The sequence below is a fragment of the Volvox carteri genome, assembly GCF_000143455.1.
Source record: "Volvox carteri f. nagariensis unplaced genomic scaffold VOLCAscaffold_25, whole genome shotgun sequence".
Classification (NCBI taxonomy): domain Eukaryota; kingdom Viridiplantae; phylum Chlorophyta; class Chlorophyceae; order Chlamydomonadales; family Volvocaceae; genus Volvox; species Volvox carteri.
The window spans coordinates 1,339,917-1,356,714 of NW_003307568.1; the positions used below are offsets into that span (position 1 = coordinate 1,339,917).

The 16,798-nt window shown below is 58.4% G+C and overlaps 4 protein-coding genes across 4 annotated transcripts; 1 reads left to right on the top strand and 3 right to left on the bottom strand.

The window, feature by feature from the left end:
• Positions 1 to 2,005: 2,005 nt before the first annotated feature.
• VOLCADRAFT_117954 (uncharacterized protein) lies at positions 2,006 to 3,608 on the bottom strand (the record flags this gene model as incomplete). Its single annotated transcript, XM_002951772.1, has 4 exons — positions 2,006 to 2,203; positions 2,642 to 2,737; positions 2,926 to 3,114; positions 3,477 to 3,608. 4 exons carry the CDS (start codon positions 3,606 to 3,608, stop codon positions 2,006 to 2,008), a joined length of 615 nt encoding a protein of 204 aa, XP_002951818.1.
• Positions 3,609 to 3,720: 112 nt separating this feature from the next.
• On the top strand, positions 3,721 to 8,226 carry VOLCADRAFT_92360 (uncharacterized protein; the record flags this gene model as incomplete). Its single annotated transcript, XM_002951682.1, has 7 exons — positions 3,721 to 4,034; positions 4,518 to 4,851; positions 5,029 to 6,369; positions 6,951 to 7,179; positions 7,638 to 7,823; positions 7,957 to 8,134; positions 8,181 to 8,226. The coding sequence occupies 7 exons, from the start codon at positions 3,721 to 3,723 to the stop codon at positions 8,224 to 8,226; spliced, it is 2,628 nt and encodes an 875-aa protein (XP_002951728.1).
• A 331-nt stretch (positions 8,227 to 8,557) lies between these two features.
• Positions 8,558 to 9,886, bottom strand: VOLCADRAFT_92361 (uncharacterized protein; the record flags this gene model as incomplete). Its single annotated transcript, XM_002951773.1, has 3 exons — positions 8,558 to 9,043; positions 9,420 to 9,825; positions 9,864 to 9,886. 3 exons carry the CDS (start codon positions 9,884 to 9,886, stop codon positions 8,558 to 8,560), a joined length of 915 nt encoding a protein of 304 aa, XP_002951819.1.
• An 825-nt stretch (positions 9,887 to 10,711) lies between these two features.
• On the bottom strand, positions 10,712 to 15,719 carry VOLCADRAFT_61655 (uncharacterized protein; the record flags this gene model as incomplete). Its single annotated transcript, XM_002951774.1, has 9 exons — positions 10,712 to 10,888; positions 11,561 to 11,745; positions 13,156 to 13,276; positions 13,683 to 13,780; positions 14,114 to 14,209; positions 14,415 to 14,649; positions 14,854 to 14,944; positions 15,236 to 15,426; positions 15,645 to 15,719. Coding segments are annotated over 9 exons (1,269 nt in total), but the record flags the coding sequence as incomplete, so codon positions are not given.
• Positions 15,720 to 16,798: the final 1,079 nt, after the last annotated feature.

The following is a 16,798-nucleotide window of genomic DNA, read 5'->3' on the forward strand; positions in this document are numbered from 1 at the left end:
TTGACTAGGGTGACTGGATGAGGGTGCCCCGAAATACCGGGGAAGGCAGGGTTTCGCAGGGTAGCTGCCACGGGCGAAGATGTGTCCCCCTGTTTCACACATCATACGGAATGACGAGAGGGTCTTATATCGACAATTGCTCATGGAGAGGAAGTGCCCGGAACTCTCTAACTATTTTACTTTCGTATTTGCGACGGTTGAGACATGCTCTCTGCACATTGGCCATTGCCAGGACATCATCCAGGACTCCCATCAGGATAGGCACAAGCAGCAGGTTGCTTCATGCCGCAGCAAGCCGCATTCGTCGCTTCATCAATTTGTACTGCATGCATGCATGCAGACACAAAATTGCATTGGCCACTGCGTGAGCGGCGAGGATCCCAACGGAATGACTCACCCACGCATTGGATACAGAGCCTGACCCCTTTCGCGATCCGCTGGGGGCATGGCTAGATGGAATAGGTACTCCTGAGCGCTGGCGAGGTGATATGTATTTGTTAAATATGGTGGGTGGTCGGGTTTATGTCTATGGCAATTGGTCGCGTTTCGACATACAACTATTATTCATCCCTTCACAATGCAAATAATGCCATTCATGTAGTGGAGGGCTAATGCGCGTTGTCCTTCCAGTACAACCGCTGCAGTACTTATGTACTGTTTCACTAGATAGCTTTGCGTGCGGACTCACGTGCACCAACCAACGTCTGCAACTTCCCCGCCGACGCTGTGCGTTTCCAAACGACTAGCCCCTCCCGGCACGCATTGCATCGCGCTTTTTACTGCTGCCCGCCTGCACCACTTGCTGGTGCCCTTTCGCTGCTCTCGTAATGGATTAGGCCCTGCGCCTTTTCCCCGGAGCTCACGCCGCTTAAGGTTGAGTGCGGGGGGTCGTGGCCATGAACTGATGAGCCTTTAGGATTCGCTCTAGCACGATTCATTCATTATGGCATGCATGTTGAGGATTGCCTCGTAATTTGTCGTATTACTTAGTCATTTTGCGAACTAAGCACAATCGAGCGCCATGCAGGCCTGAGCCTGAACTTTATTTATCTATTGCTGTTGGATCAGCCTTGGAAGAATAATTCATGATAAGCTAACCCCTTAGCGATTTCCCCTAATAGTTCCGCAGCGGTTTTACTATTAAACAAAGGCCGCCAGGTTGCCGCCGCTGAAGTGCTACCGGCACCGGAACAGTTGACTTTTGTGTACGTTGCCTGGCAGTAAATGTGCTATTGCCTGTGATAATTGTGCATGCTGGCATGTGCTAGATCTATAATGCTGCGTGGGCATAAACAAGCAAAAAAGTCGCATGCGGTGCGACCATCGATGCGCCCGGTGCACGTTCTGCAACGGTTCTGTTCTATTGCAGCTGTTGGTGTTTCAGCCCACGATCGGCCCAAATCAGCGCAGACAGGCATGTAATTGATTAGCTAATTGTGTGTAATTTCGCCTCCCTATCCGAAGTCTCCATATGAACAGATTCACCTTTCACAAACCATATGCGATCACTATGAAGTCGCGGACCAGCCAATCATGCATAACCGTACTTGCTTGTTTGGAAGACCTAATGTGTGGCTTACCAAATCGCCACCAGGACTACACACTATTGTGCCAACCCGATGCTGCTACCCCCTCAAAGCGGCCCGCCCAGCCCTTACGCGATACCCACTAAAAAGCGCCAACTGCCGCCGCCGCCGCCATCGTTGCGGGAGGCAAGCAGAGAAGCAGGGAAGCTACAGCCTGACCGCACCGTACCGCATCCCCACTCGGCGCCAAAACAATTTGACAATTGAAGTCCATGGGCGGCCCCCACCAGCTTTTACGCATGCCAACCCCACACTTGTGCGGAGCATGTAACCCGTGTATCTGATACGGATAACGCACCCGCTCGTACCGTCTTGAGATAGCACGTGATAATAGCACGAACACCGCTCTCCCAATGGCCCATGTGCCATTTATCAAAGGAGCGACCGAAACGAAGAGTCGTGCCCCGATATCCCTTCAGCTACCCGAAGAACGGCGCCCCGCAGGTGCAGGTCTTCCGATTGCCCATGCACACGCCCTCAAATGTGGCGTAGCGCTTGGCGAAGGAGGGCGCCACGGGGCCCGCCAATAGGGCTCCGTGCGCCGCCCGCATGGCCTGTGGGTCGGGCAGGAGCTTGAAGCGGTGGTGGTTGAACAGCGCCATGGACTTCCGGGCGTCCTGGGGCCGCCCGGCCGCACAGAGGGAGCCGGGAGGGAAGCCGGAGGAGAAGGGAATACATATTAAACATGCAGGGGACGTGTCGTACATCAAAAGAAAGGAAAGAGAAACGGGACAAGTGGCGCAGAGGCCCTCTGCAATTGCAGTACCCAACAGCAGTACCAAACGTGGCACATCTGGCTGGAGGTGCAGGCGCACTGCGAGCGACACAGACTGCCATATCACGAGGTTGGGTTGGGGCTGGGTGGGCCGGGGTGGGATGGAATGCGCCGGCTGCCATAGGCTCCGACATCGCAATCCCTCCCCCTGGGCCTGCAGACCCGCTCGCGACCCTCGCCGATCGCGTAACGCCATATCGCACCACGTTGTACGGGGGCGAGGCAGGCAAGGGGCAGTGAGTGGGGGTTCCCAACAGAAAGGTGGTTATGTGGGTCTCACCTCCGCCGCATCGTGTTCATTGGGTCCCTCGGCATCCCGCCAGCCTAGCAGCACGCGGGCCAGGTGCGACTGCGCGAACACCGAGAAGCTCCGAAACTGTAATGTAATGAAGGGCACGGTCACGATCGTGGGTTGTTGTTGGTTTCGGAACAGGTATCCAGCGGATCCACACTACTCAGCAACGGGCAACATTGCGTGCGAGATGAACGGGAGTAAGGGGCCGGAGATCAGGAACTCCAGGAAAAGTGAAAACATGACAGGGTGTGTGGGTAGCCTGTGGGTACCTTGTCGTTCCACACGCGGTACAAGCCCTGCAGGTCTTGCATGCTCTCGAAGTCGACACCCTCCTTCAAATTCAGCCATACCACGTCCTGGCGGATGTTCTGGCCAATGAGTACGGCATCCCGAGGTAGTACGGCACGTACAGAAGCTAGGGCTTGCGTCAGCGGCACCCCGCGCTCCCGCAGCAGCTCCTCCGTGAGTCCCGTTAGTGGTGTAAGGTACGACACAACTGGCAGCTCCGGCTTTATGTATGTGTTCTGCCACGAAGCAATTATTACAACGCATCCGATGCACATAGGTGAAGGGACCAGAGCAGCGTGTCAGGGTGAAAACACGCGCCGTTTGACACGGGCTTGCTGACCGTTGGATGATCACGCTCGTTTTCGTTGTAGTCTGTTAGTATAAAAATCCTTATCACCCAACAAATATCTGTAATCCTTTGGGAGGACGACGATGAGTAGACAGCGGCTTTCGCCTTCCCAGCACTCGCTAACGAGGCAATTTGCACGCCTTAGCGCCGCCAACATTATCAGCGAGGCCCCCTTAGCCTCACCAGTAACAAATTCATGTGTTCATCCACAATAGCCACCTGCGCGACTGAGCGCGCATTGTGGTCCGTCCCCGTCGCAACGCACTCGACATCCACCGCGAAGTACTTCGAAGATTGAATTGCAGTAGTCGCCATAGGCGTTAATCTGATCAGCACTTAGTTCTGCATTTGATGGTGCATTTCGACAGGGGCAAGTAAGTTAACTACTAAGCACGTAACAGTCCCAACCGCAGCCTTATTTGGATAAATGCCTATGGAAAAATGCCATGTATATAAAAATGGTCCCCATGTGGTGGAGTACAAGTATTTCTTCAATACAAGCCTGATCAGTAACAGTTCGTTAAAAATCCGGCATGCAGGGATGACTGAAACCGCAGAGAATGCTTATCCACAGGATGAGGATTCCACCTCTTTTGACCTCCTTGGACTCTTTGACAGCATCCTGCTGCCGTCGACGGTGCTGCTGCGGTTGGACTTGAGCACGCGAAAGCTGCTGCGTGTTTGCTGCAAACGACTGCGCGCAGAGGTGGACGCCCACGTGAGCAGCATCACCATTAACAGGTGACGAGGCATCGACTTGCTGCGACATGCACGGAGTTTGGAATGCTTAGCAATTTGTGTTATACCTTGGGTCGTTTTACTTCTCACAATCGATATGCTGCTCAGGGGGCTCCAGCAAAAGTTTCAGCACCCGGTATACGGAACCTAAGGTCCCTGGAAAACATCCCAGTTAAACCAACCTGCCAAGTGATATCAACGCAGACACCAGAACCCCGGGAAAGGTTCAGCGCACGTACATCCTGCAGCTAACCCTTTCCCGCAGTGCATTGCCAGCCACACAGTTTACCTCCGTACATAGGAACCCAAGTCGCCCCCGACCCTCAAATGAGCCCCCTCCCAAGGCACCACCGCCTCGACGACACGGCATGCAAAGCACCACTACCATGACCACCAGAACCCCAACCACTGTGACCACAACCGCCACAACACGAAAACAACAGCAGCCAACGCAAACCCCAACCATGCACGCATACACCCATGCAGGTATAACATCGCTAAGCTGCAGCCTACCGAGCCCGGCTCCCTGTCCCGCCGCTACCCTCGCCTTCGCCGACTGGCATTCGGCGCCAATGAGCCCCGCGATGTGGCCGCACTGCTGCGCGCACAGCTGCCCACACTCGCCCCCTCCCTGGACTGCCTGGACTTCTGGTCATATTACGCCTCCATCCCCACCGACCTGTGGACGGCGCTGGTGGAGCTCGCACCGCCAGCCCTGACGCTGCGGCTCAACATTAATGAGAGCTTGTTGCGCCGCATGGAGGTGGCGGCCGTCCTGGATGCACTTGCGGCGCTGCGGGCCGGCCGGCCTGGCCTTGCGGTGAGAGCTCTTGACCGAGAGTGGTACCTGTTTTAGTCATTGTGGCGCCAAGTGGACTGAGACGGGCCATGGCTGGGGCCAAGATTCGCGTGTATCGCTAGCGCTCCCCTTCCTTTCCCACAGAAGGATACGTGTGCCTGCCTGCCTGTCCTTTTTCCGGCCTGCAAACCTCTCCAGGTGGAGTTCAACACGGGGCACACGTCCTTCGGTTTCCGCAGCACTGAGCCCGCAACACTGCGCTTCCTGGCATCCGCCGACTACGTGCAGTCGCTGGGCTTCAGCATCGGCCTCAGAGGCAGGGAACTGCAAAACAGCAGCTTCTTCAAGTGCTTTGTAACAGGAGGGGCGGTGGCGGAGGAGGAGGAGGCGGAGGGGCTGCAGCGGATGCCGACGCAGCCGACGGCAGCAGCGGAGCCGCCGGCGGGGAGCGCTATCCAGGCGCTGTCTTTGACGCACTACGAGTCGGTAGAGCGGCCGCCGGTTGGTCCGCTGCTGCATGGCCTACACCTTTTGACGTCACTTCGCAGCCTGACACTGGACTGTGAGATCAGTCTGTGGGAGCTGAGTCCTCTGTCCTGCTGCCTCGCACTCACGCAGCTCACAGTGGACCTGCTCACAGCCCGGCCTCAAGGACGGCAACCACCACAAGCTGCAGCAGAGGCTCAGCCACCGCCGCCGGCCCCGGCCTTTTTAGCGTTGTGGGACCCTGGCGCAGCGGGTGGCGGCAGAGACGGCGGCTGGGGGGGGACGGCGGCGGCGCCGCTGCCCCAGGTTCTGTCACTGACGCTGGGCAGCGAGTCTCACTCGGCGCAGCCCCTGGCGGAGATCTTCCCGGGGCTTACGGAGCTGGTTTCGGTGCCATGCACGCGGCCTGTGGGGGTGTACAACGTGTTCCATTGCGGGTTGATGCTGGGGAACGCGTCGCGGCTGACGCGGCTATCATTGGGCTGCGTGGTGGCGGTGGAGGCACCGGCAGCACTGGCACGCGTGACATCGCTGACGTCGCTGGCCTTCACGCACGCTGATAATGCCTCCACGTTGGGACTGCTGTACGCTGCGGCGGCGTTGCCATCGCTACGGCGGCTGGCGCTATGGGACCACGAGGATGCCGACGAGTACCTAGCGCTCAAGGCAGAGCTCATGCCGCCAGCGCTCTTCTCCTCCAATGACGACCAAGGCGCGGCAGCAGCGCCGCCGCTGCCGTTGTTATCTCTCCCCCATCTTGAGGAGCTGGAGGTGCGGGCGACGTCACCGGAGTTTTTCGATGAGGTGGCTGAATTGGTGGCAGCTGGTGTACTGCAATTCGGCGGCGGCGGCTGCACCGGCGGCAGTGGCGGCCTGCGTTGCGCCCGGCTGGACGCCTGTTACGACCCTCCGCTGTTGCGAATGGATCGTCTGGGGTCACTGCTGGCCGCACTAGGTCCGGATCTGCGGCGCGCGGTTGTGTCGGGTTGGGCCACACCTGGGAGCGAGGCGGCCCTGCTGCGGCTGGGGCGCAACATTGGGCGACCCCACCTGGTGGTCGAGTACGAGTACCCTATCCTGTGATGGTGGTGGGTCTGTGTAAACAGACCGTCCTGCTGCATGGGGACTGGGGCCGTGGGTTACCTGGCTGGAGCGGCATGGTGGTTAGGTGAGCTGCGTAGCTTTGCTGCGAGGTCATCGCCTTTTCTTGTCTTGATGGGGCTGGCGAGTCGTCATCGCCATCCGCCGTGTTGTTTCTGTGTGGGGTGTGCATACATTGGAGATGGTAGAGCGGTCGAAGAGAGAATGGTCGCGGTTGTGGTTAGGGTCATGGTTCTGAGGACCCCTGAGTTACTGTTGCTGTTGCTGTTACTGCTGCTGTTGTTATTACTGTGCAGTGGCGATGATGAGGGTCAGGATTATGTGCAGACAGCACACACATCACCGATATGGCCGCTGTAATTGTCAGTCTCAGTTGATGCAAAAGGAAAATCGAGCCGGGGGTGCCACGCACCCGCATACGCGTGGGCCGCAGAGCCGAGTCATGACGCAGCACAAGTAGGCCCCGCCCACACCTTGCCGGTCGCAATGCTACCCGCCTGCCACCACCCCGGTCAACTTCACCGCCTCCGCAGCCCAGCACTCCACATCCCACACCAACAGCCGGATGCCGCCACTGCCTCCGGTGCTGCGGACTGCAGCTGCAGCAGCGGCGGCGGCATCCAGCTCTCTATCACGGTATGGAGCCCAGCACCGGGCTGATCGCTCCTCGGGGCGCAGCAGCGCCGCCGCCAGCCGCAGCGCCAGGCGCTGACTGCGGCTCCGCTGCTGGTCGCACGGGATGGCCTCCAGCGCAGGGTAGTGGTGCATTCCGAATACCAGCCGGGCCATGACGCAACCCGCATATCCCAGACTGAGCCCGGGTGGGGGGGACAGGGTGGAGAGGGGTGGGGTGGGGTTTGGGAATCACATGCGCAAGTCGAAATGAGTATTGCCGACTTCCAAAGCCAAGTGGGAGGGGGCGGGTGAGGAAAGAGACAACGCAAGGTCAAGGAAGGAAGCCCCGGAGGCCTCAGACGGTGGGGAGAGGCCCCTAGGGTTCAAGGCGCGGCGGGAGGTTAGGGTCGCGGTAGGAAGGCGGAAAACTGTGAAACGAAACGTAAAGGCCAGATGGAAGTCCGACACCGTGCAGGACCACAAACCGGGCTCCCATCTGCAACGCACCGAGCCCTGGTAGAAGGCCCGCAGGCAGCCCCCAGGCCTTCCCTGGCAGCGCTTCGTCTCTCCACCCAGCTAACTCAACCCACTCCTCCCCCCCCCAGCTGGTGTCCACACCCCGCACCTACGGTACAATCCCTACATGGTCCCACATTTGGCAGCCGCGCCCGAAAAACATTATCCTCCTGCCAGGGTTGTGTTTGTTCCACGCCACCCACTGCTCCCACCTGTCGGAGAGCAGCACCCGAAGGAAAGTGTCATCCATATCCACGGACGCTGCGCTGGCGTAGGTGTGTGCTGGAGGCTTGTACGACCTGATCCTACTTTCGAGCTCCTCCCATAGCTCCACAATGCAGCGCAGTAGTGGGGATGCCGGTAACACCGCCGCCATATCCGCCGGGACCGCTTGGCCGCCGCCGCCAGGTGCTATGGCTCCTGCGGCCGCCGCCGCCGCCGCCATCACGGGGGGTTGGCTACGCGGTTCCACGGGGCCGGCAGGGCTCGCCCCGCACAGTGCGCAGTACGACAGCAGCAAGTTACCAAGTAGGCTTCCGATGTCATACGACATAGGGCCATACGTGGCAAACTCCCAGTCTATGAGGTGCGTCTCGCTGCGAGGTTCAAGACCGCTGCCGCCTTGGATACAGGTATCGGACGTGGGCGCAGGTGCCCGTCTACCTTTTGAGAACATGACGCTGTAGAGCTCAGCAGGCATGCAAGGAGGCGGCTCCGGAACCAGAATATTACCGGCGGTTAGGTCGTTGTGGATGAGCGTCTCAGTGCTGCCAAGATACAGGTCTAATAACCGTGCCACTTCCTGCCGTACAGCCGCGTCGGATCTGGATTCAAACCAGTGAGGGTTGGGGCAAGGAGCACAGCGTGTGTATACGGCGGGTGTTACGGACTACAAAAGGGGCTAAGGAGCGGCAAAGGGCTCAGACAGCCCAAATTTAACCCTTAAAGCATTTCCCCCACCAGCGCGACCCCAAGCCGACCTGGCCCCGTCCCCGTCCCCGCCCCTGCCTTACCGCAGCTGCGCCACCTCATCCGTGAGGGCTGGCGGCACTCGGTTGCGGTCACACGTTGCATCCCATGGGTCCGTGAACACCACCGCTGCGTTGGCAGCAACCACCTCGCCGTTGCGCAACCGTTCCGACATGATGGCATGCTGCTCGTACGGCAGTCCATACATGGAGTTCCGGAGCATGTAGGCCGACAATAGCGACGCGAGATCAGCGGCCAGGCTCGGCGGCAGCGGTGGCAGGGAAGCAGCCGTTGTGGCAGCTCCATGGCAACCATCAGCGCCACCGCGGCTGCCGCGTCCAGCACCAGCTGATCTACATGGCGTCAACGCATCTACCAGTTTCACCCGGCGACTGCCCCCTGGCCCCGAAACCAGCTCCTGGACGAGCACGTTGGCGGTGGCGTCGTACAGCAGCAGCTTGGGCACATGCTGAGGGCAGGCGGTGTGTGCAGCAGCCATGGCCTCGGCCTCTACCCCTAGCCGAGTCTGAGGTGGAGGGGGTTCAGAAGTGCGTGGAGAGGTACGGTACACTGTGGGTTTCGTTAGGGGGAAAGCCTGAGTCCATGCGTGCACCCATGAGACGGTGTTCCGTCGAGTGTGTTCTGGATGCCAAAGGCAATTAGTTTTGAGCGTAAGCGGTCGAAAGTCAAGGCGGCAGGTACAACAGGCTTTTGGGAACGCGTCAGAGACATTGCATCTGCCAAATAAAAGGCTTTGGAAGCGCTGATTGGAAATCCAGGGTGTGCACGCCGTGAAGAGCTAAGGAGATAAGGAGTTCAGAGCGAGCCCAGGCAAGGTGCGGGTTGGGGTTGCGGTTGCGGGTTGCCGGCGTGTGGGTTGCGGTGTCGGCTAGCGTGCGGACCTGCGACAACTTGAACTCCGGCCCGATAGACCGCACGAAGGGCGCCGCATACTTGAGCACAAACCCTCCCTGAGGCCCGCTGACACCCCATACGAAGTTGATCCTTCCTCCTGAGAGCTCCTGAACGTTGACTTCGCCCTTCCTTTCGCTCCCTGACTCTGCGCTGCCTCCATTGATTTCATCATTCTCAGCTGTTATTCCAAGATAACGTTTGAGCAGAGGTTGCTTCGAAACATACCCAACGACAGCTGCTGGTGACTGCAGAAGTTGCTCCGGAACTGCATGATCTCCAGCAGAGGCCAGGCACCTTGAAGCCTTAGGTCCATTAATTTCATTGCCCCGGGAAAAAGAACTAAGCTTGCAGCCGACTGGTGCTGCAAGTAAGGTGGCCTGAGCTTTGTGGCTCCTGAGTGTGCACGGGGTGCAGCATCGGGTACAATACACGTTGCTTTTGCAATGAAAGGCATATTGTATGATCATGGTGCTCTGGTAGCTGTCACGTAGCAGTCACATTGACATTCAATTGCATGACGTAATATGGTCGCCTGATTCAATATCTATTCCAGCGCCAGCCCTGATTTATATAAAAAGCAACGTCCCACCTCCATGATGTACATCAGCACATTCATATTTCATCCAAGTAAGCCAACCCAACTTGAATTCGCTGGCTCGCCTGACGGCCTGAGCAGGTGTGCACTTCTCCGCAAACGGCCTATTCACCTGCAGTTTCCGCCTTTTAAAAAGGTATACAAATATATTAACTTTAACAGTGAAGCCCGTCCGGCTCGTGTGCAACGCCCCAAACGAGCGCTAACCGCACAACACTGTGGGCCAAGCATACGATTGACCGCAGCCATGGGGCTCGAACCATCATGATTTCGGCTGTATGACTGCCCACTAATTAGCGCTCCACGAAGCTCCGAACTATCAATGCCCAGTATCCTTGGGTCAGTTCTCGTGTCTAACCAACCTCGTTCCAAGCTCCATTCCGAACCTTCCCGCATCTCCACAACATCTATCCATTTCCATCCGCTCGTCTCCCTTCCCTGTCCTTCCACGCAGACCGCAGCCCTCCGCGCAGTCCGGTAGTCCGTTAGGTCCTTTTCTGGTCCCGTGCATCCCGCCTCCCCGCACCTGCCCTCCCCGCACCTCCCACCCTTTGCCGGCATTTAAGCCTTTGCTTCTTGCATCACTAACTTAGGTGGCTCAGTTCAAGGATCGCATCATCATCATCGTCATCATTATGATTCCTTCCCCCGTACATACTCACCCAACACCCCCCAATGCTACCATCACGGCCAAGGCGCTCCCGCCATGACAGCCTCCACCTCCTCCGGGCTCCTCGGCACGTGCGTCAACCGCTCGATGCCCGTCTCCGTAACCACCACGTTGTCCTCCAGTCGTACGCCCCCAACCGACATGTACGACATGACTGCGTCGCGCACCAGGTACTTGGCCTTGTCCGGGTCCTACGTCGCCGTACGAACACAGTACGAACAGAAGGCGGCATCAATGTCACAGTGATAGGCCTTATTAACAGGGTACAGGGGTGGATGGACGGACCTGTTGGTTGGCAGAGGGCTTTGCAGAGAGGGCGGCAGAGGGAAAACCGGCAAATGTCAGAAAGATAAGCTCAAGCCTCAAGCCTCAAATAAAGCAGACCCCAAGCCCTCCGAAACCAAATACACGTCCAAAGCCAACAACCGGGCCAATGTATCTTGCTCCCTTCCCTCCAGCCAAGACATGGGCACGAGCCCCCTCCCTGGGCGCAAAACCCTGCAGACCCCCCCTCACTCCCGCACTCCTGCTGACTGGCAGTCACGTCATTGGACTTCGGCTCTTCGGCGGTTGCTGCGTCGGCAGCGGCCTCTTTGGGTTTTGCAGACGACTCCCTCCCACTTTTCCCCTCTCCCTTCTTTCTCCCCTGCATCGCTCCAACCCTCCCCCCACTTACATACACACACACCCTCTCTCTCACACGGCAATTCATTTCCTTGACTCGCCCCCCAGACCTCTCTCGTCCGGAACAATCGCAACTCCCACGTCACAACCAACCCATACTACCAATTCCCACGAACCGTAACTCCTCCAATTCACAACCAACCCCAATCGAACCCCAAGCCCAGGGCTCCCTCACCCACCTCCAATGCGGGCAGTAGCAGCGACGGGTTGAAATAGCAGCCAGGCTCCACCGTTATGACCATACCCGGCTGTAGCACACGGGCAGTTCTCAGGCTCCGAAATCCCGGTCGGGAGCTGCGGGGGGGAGCTCCCGGGGGATAACCCCCCACGTCGTGTGTATTGAGACCCAGGAAGTGTCCCAGACCTGGCGGTTGGGAGGAGGAGGGGAGGTAGACGAACCACTGGCGAATGAAGCAGATGCCAGAGATAGACGGATAGTCCAGGAGAAGACTAACACTGCATCTGGAATATTTTCTGACCCAATGGTGACTTGAATAATGGTCTTGGCGGCGACGTGGCCAGCTAGGTTGCGAAGCGAGTTACTAGCTGCCGAGTCCAAAGTCCAAAGAAGGTTGGCGAAAAAGCGAAAAAATTACCAAGCCGCTCAGACGAAAGAAAGTCTTAAAATAAAGCAGGAAAGCAAATGACACCTTGGTGGTTAAGAGTAGAACTAAAGGGGAAAAGAGGAACACGCATCAGGAGGTGTATCGTGAAGTAGTCGGAAGGTCTACGCCGACATAGCGGCGAAAAAAAGTAAACGATATATTTGCTGATTTTTTCGCTGCTACACTGCTTGCTGACATGCATGCACTCCTCCCAGCCCCCAAGGCTACACGCTCCCGGCCCGACCAACCCAACCAACCCAACCTAGCTAGACGGCCGACGTAGTGCGAAACAAAAGACAAAGCTCGAACCCCCTAGGACTCACCTGGCCAGGCGGCACAAGTGGCAGGTTAGGGCACATGCAAAACAGAGAGCAAGAAAAAAGATGGTCAGCAGCGGCAACTAAACAAAGGAATGCATGCGACGCGCCGCTGAAGGAAACTCGTATAAAAACGGACTAGGGCAAAGAGATGAAGAGGAGCTGAGAAAAAAATAAAGGTGCAGGACGCGGAGCAGGAAAGTGGTCGTACAAACGAAACAAACCGACGACGCGGACATCGCAAGCAAGCGTGACCAAGGGGGACAAGGTTTGAACTGCCGGCGTGCAAACTTCGAAAATGTCGGAGGCCTAAGTGATGAAGTCACCCGGTTCCGGAAGAAAAGCCTCGTTGACGTGACCGACATACATACTTATGGTACCGACGTATATGTCGTGTAGTCATGAGCAAGGGGGACAAGCAGAACCGAGAAAAAAACCGAAGTACGCACGAGTGGGTGGGGTAGAGAACAGTGGGCAGGGACCAAGGTGATACGACCAAAGAGTGAGTGAGGTGGGGGAGGGGCCGGGGGGGCCGGGAGGGGGGCCCCCCGGCCCGGAGGGAGATGTGATGGCGGGCGGCCCGGAGGGAGATGTGATGACGGGCGGCCCGGAGGGAGATGTGCAATGTGACAGTTGGGTTGGACTTGGGGAGCTGTGTTGGGGCTTGCGACGGTTGCCCGGGGCAATGGCGGCAAAGAGGGCCAGCAAAGAGACTCACGCACGAACGTTTGCCGTTTCAAGGTGAAGATGGGCGCGGGAGGCATAGCGGGAGGTCAAGAAAGAAAGGGCAAGAAACGCCCCCTCGTCCCCTCCTCCCCCTTCCCCCAGCCCTTCACTCCGGCCCCAACCCACCGTGCGGCATGAACAGCGCCCCGATATCCGCCGCCAGAAGCTCCTCCACACTGCCACCAGTCACGACTCCACACGACATAAGCCCCTCCAGGATGCGGCGGTAGGCTAGCTCGTGCATGTCCTTATGCGTGTGTGTGTGGTGTTGGGTGGGGGAGGTGGGGAAAGACGAACCGCACGCGATTGGGTGGGGGAGGTGGGGGAGGGGTGCCGCGGATAACGAGGATGGGAGTAATCAGGAAGTTGGCGGGAGGGGACGGAGGAGAAAGAAGAAGGAAACATGAGATGCGTGGGGCTGGAGGCGGAAAACCACGCGACACCTCCCCCCCCATCGCACACCACCTCACCTCGTCTTTACGCCACCTCACCTCATTGCGGCGCTCAGGTCCACCACCCCTCCACACCCCTTCGCCATGAGAGCAGCCCGGGGATCTCAGGGAACCCGCCCTTGACCGCACTAAAAACACAAGCTCCCCCAACACGTACACATATACACGCTGGGCCCCCCCTTCCCGCACTCAGCCCCCTACCGGCCACGCCACTCCCGGCCCCATCGCGGCCTCCACCGCCCTCTGCGCCGACAGCACCGCCTCGTACACATGGCGCTGCTGCGGAGTGAACTTGCCGTCTGGGGAGGGAAGGTGTGTACGTATGTATATATGTATGTATGTACGTATGTGTGTATGACTTAGATTACACTGTAGGCCGCGAAAGCCGGGGGCCACGGCCGAAACACAGCATATACGTATGTATGTATGTATGTATGTATGTATGTATGTGTGTGACATGGGGGACGTACGGAAAGGGAGGGGGTCAGGTGAGGAGAGGGCCCCAGGAATGAAAGGGATTTGCGGAAGGGGATTTCTGAAGGGGGCCGGGGCGATCTGGAACCGACCAAGCGGGGATGACCGTTTAACCCCCTCACCACACACACACACACATAACCCCGGCCCGCACTGACCCACGGGCCATGTCGTCGTGATATCACTGCCATACACGTAGTACTCGCAGCCGCAGTCCATCAGGACGAGGTCCCCCGGGGCGGTCTGCCGGTCTGCTCCAGGGATGGCGATGGGAGAGAGGAGGGGGACTTCCTCGGTTCGGGGGAAGGCAGGGGACGTGGCATGCGTGCGTGCGTATGTATGACCACATATAATGTACGGATAAAAACATGCTGCAATGCGGTCCTCCCGCTCAACTCCTCACCAAGCTAATAACATCACCACCCACCCAGCCGCCCACACACGCAGTCATTCCCCCACCGTTGGGCGCCGCCGCATGGCCGTAATGCAGGATGGCGGCATTGGTTCCGGAGGCGGCAATGGGGGTGAACATGGGCGACCTGCAGCCCCCGGTGCTGTAGCAGTGGTGCAGGAAGGTGGACTCCAACTGGTACTCCATAAGGCCCGGCCGGGCGCACCGCATCATGGCCACATGGCCGGCGGAGCCGATGCGGTTGGCGTAACGAATGATCTCGATCTCCTCGGGAATCTTGATCTGGCGGTTTGGATCGCAAATTTAAATTGCAAAAGTTTGAATCGTAGCTTTGTGTCGCTCACTTGGACCGCAGATTCAAATCGTAAATCTAAATCGCAGACTTGGGAGTGCACATTTTTGAATCGCCGGTTTTGATTCCGCGCTCGTAACCGCCGCCGCAACCGCCGCAACCGAGCTAACCGCTATCACTGTACGACGGCCTACCACGCGGTGCTCCGTGATGATGTCGAACAGGGTATCCATGTCCAGGGGAATGCCGGTATTGGGGGCCGCCGGGTGGGGCACCTGCAGGCCGCTGCACACAGCGGGGGGGAGGAGAGAGGCAGGTGGTTGAGGAGAGGGGGAGGAGGGGTACGATGAAGCACATGTAATTGACGAGAAGAAAAAAACAGGAGGCGGAGGAGGGGAGCTGAGGGCCCGATAGCAGGTGTTGCATAACACATTAAGACATATGTATACACACGTCACTGGCGAGTACGGAGCTCGCTTCGGTACGAAGTTATTCGCGTACCACCATCGGGATTTCCCCCCCCATAGCGGCTCCGAAGATCATTAAAACACATATTCGATCCGGCTCCTGACGCACCTGTCCGTGTTAACTCCGTGCAGCACGTGAAGGCAAGGAGGCGCAAGGCCGCGAAGCACCTCGGACATCTCGTCCACGTAATGTACGGCATCTACGCCGTACTTTGCCTTGAACTCGTCCGGTCCCTTGAGCCTGCCCATCCACACCGCGTACGACTCCGGCAGGCGGGGCATGAATAGCAGCGAGCGCCCCTGCAGTGCGGCAAAGCGGGAGCAACATTAGCACGCGGGTGGAATTTCTGCGAGCTGCTGACGTGGGGAGAGGGACGTGCCCACTGTCCTGCACTGCACTGCACTGACGGGACCCCACAAACCAAAACGTGGCAAAAGGCATTTTCGCCATTAAAATTTATATGCGTGCATGCCGTACGGTATGCTGTAGAACGCTGTAACCCCCGTCTCGTACACACCGTCTTGACGCACAGCGCTCCGAACCAGTCCGCTTCCTGCACCCCGAACAGGTAGTGCATGTAGGACTCCTGCCTGGGGGGAGAGGAGAGGAGGATGACGTGGTGTCGGCGAGGCGGCGGTGGGCGGGAGATACCATCTCAGCCGTATGTACTGCAGGTGTACTGCAGGTTCCTACAGCAGCATTCCTTGTTCATTGCGGATACACCACTGTTATTAGTTTACAACCGAATATACTGAGTTGGAATACACCGAGTCTAACCAAACAGACAGACAGACAGACAGACAGCTGCGGACACGTGGGAGGCCATGCCGCGACCGTCTCCCCACTGGCCTCTCCAATTCAGCGCCCGGCTTCGCTTAACTGATCTCTCCGCCCTTCAACTCACGCAATGACCCAACCCTCGGAGCGAGTCCTGGGCTACTCGGGCCCCCCGCGGTCCCTCTGTCCCTCCCGCCCCGGAGGACTGCCCGGGCCCCGCTGCCCCCCTCCCCCTGGACCCCCAAGCCCCACCGGAACAGCGGCTCCCCGTCACTGCTGTACAAGTGGTTCTCCTTGCCGCCCTGAGGGTAGGGAAGGGGGACCAGGACATCACGGAGGTTGAGAGGGCCGTGGTGGGGGGTTAGCGCTTGGACGGGCCGAGAAAGCGAGGGAGAGGAAAAAAGTGATGGGGGAAGTACCGCCTGGCCAATGCGACAAGAGCCTTTGCGCCACTGCACCTTTGCGTCACGTGCCCTCCACTCGACCCGTGTGGTTGCACGGACCTCCGACCACGACCCGCAGCACCCAAGGCGGCCGTCCCCGGTCCACAGCGCAACACAGTTCCCCGAATGACCCACGGGTCTGAAGTCTGTTTAGGCCATACTTTAGTCGAGACGGGACATCTGCAGGGGCCCTGAGCCTGTCAAGGTAAGCTTTCTGCCTTTGTTTTGGGTCTTGCAAACATCAGGACCCCGCCGCATTACGTAGGGTGGTGATCTCAGGGTGACATGGACTGGGTGCAATGCTGTGTCCTCCTTGACGCTGGCCCGCCGGGATGGGGAAGAAAGGGAAGGGGGACCTATAGAAGGTGGAGGAAACACGCACCTCCAGAAAAACTAGCCCGCGCTTCTCCTCTGGCAGCGCGTCCCGCAAGCTCTCGAGCAACCTGCTGCG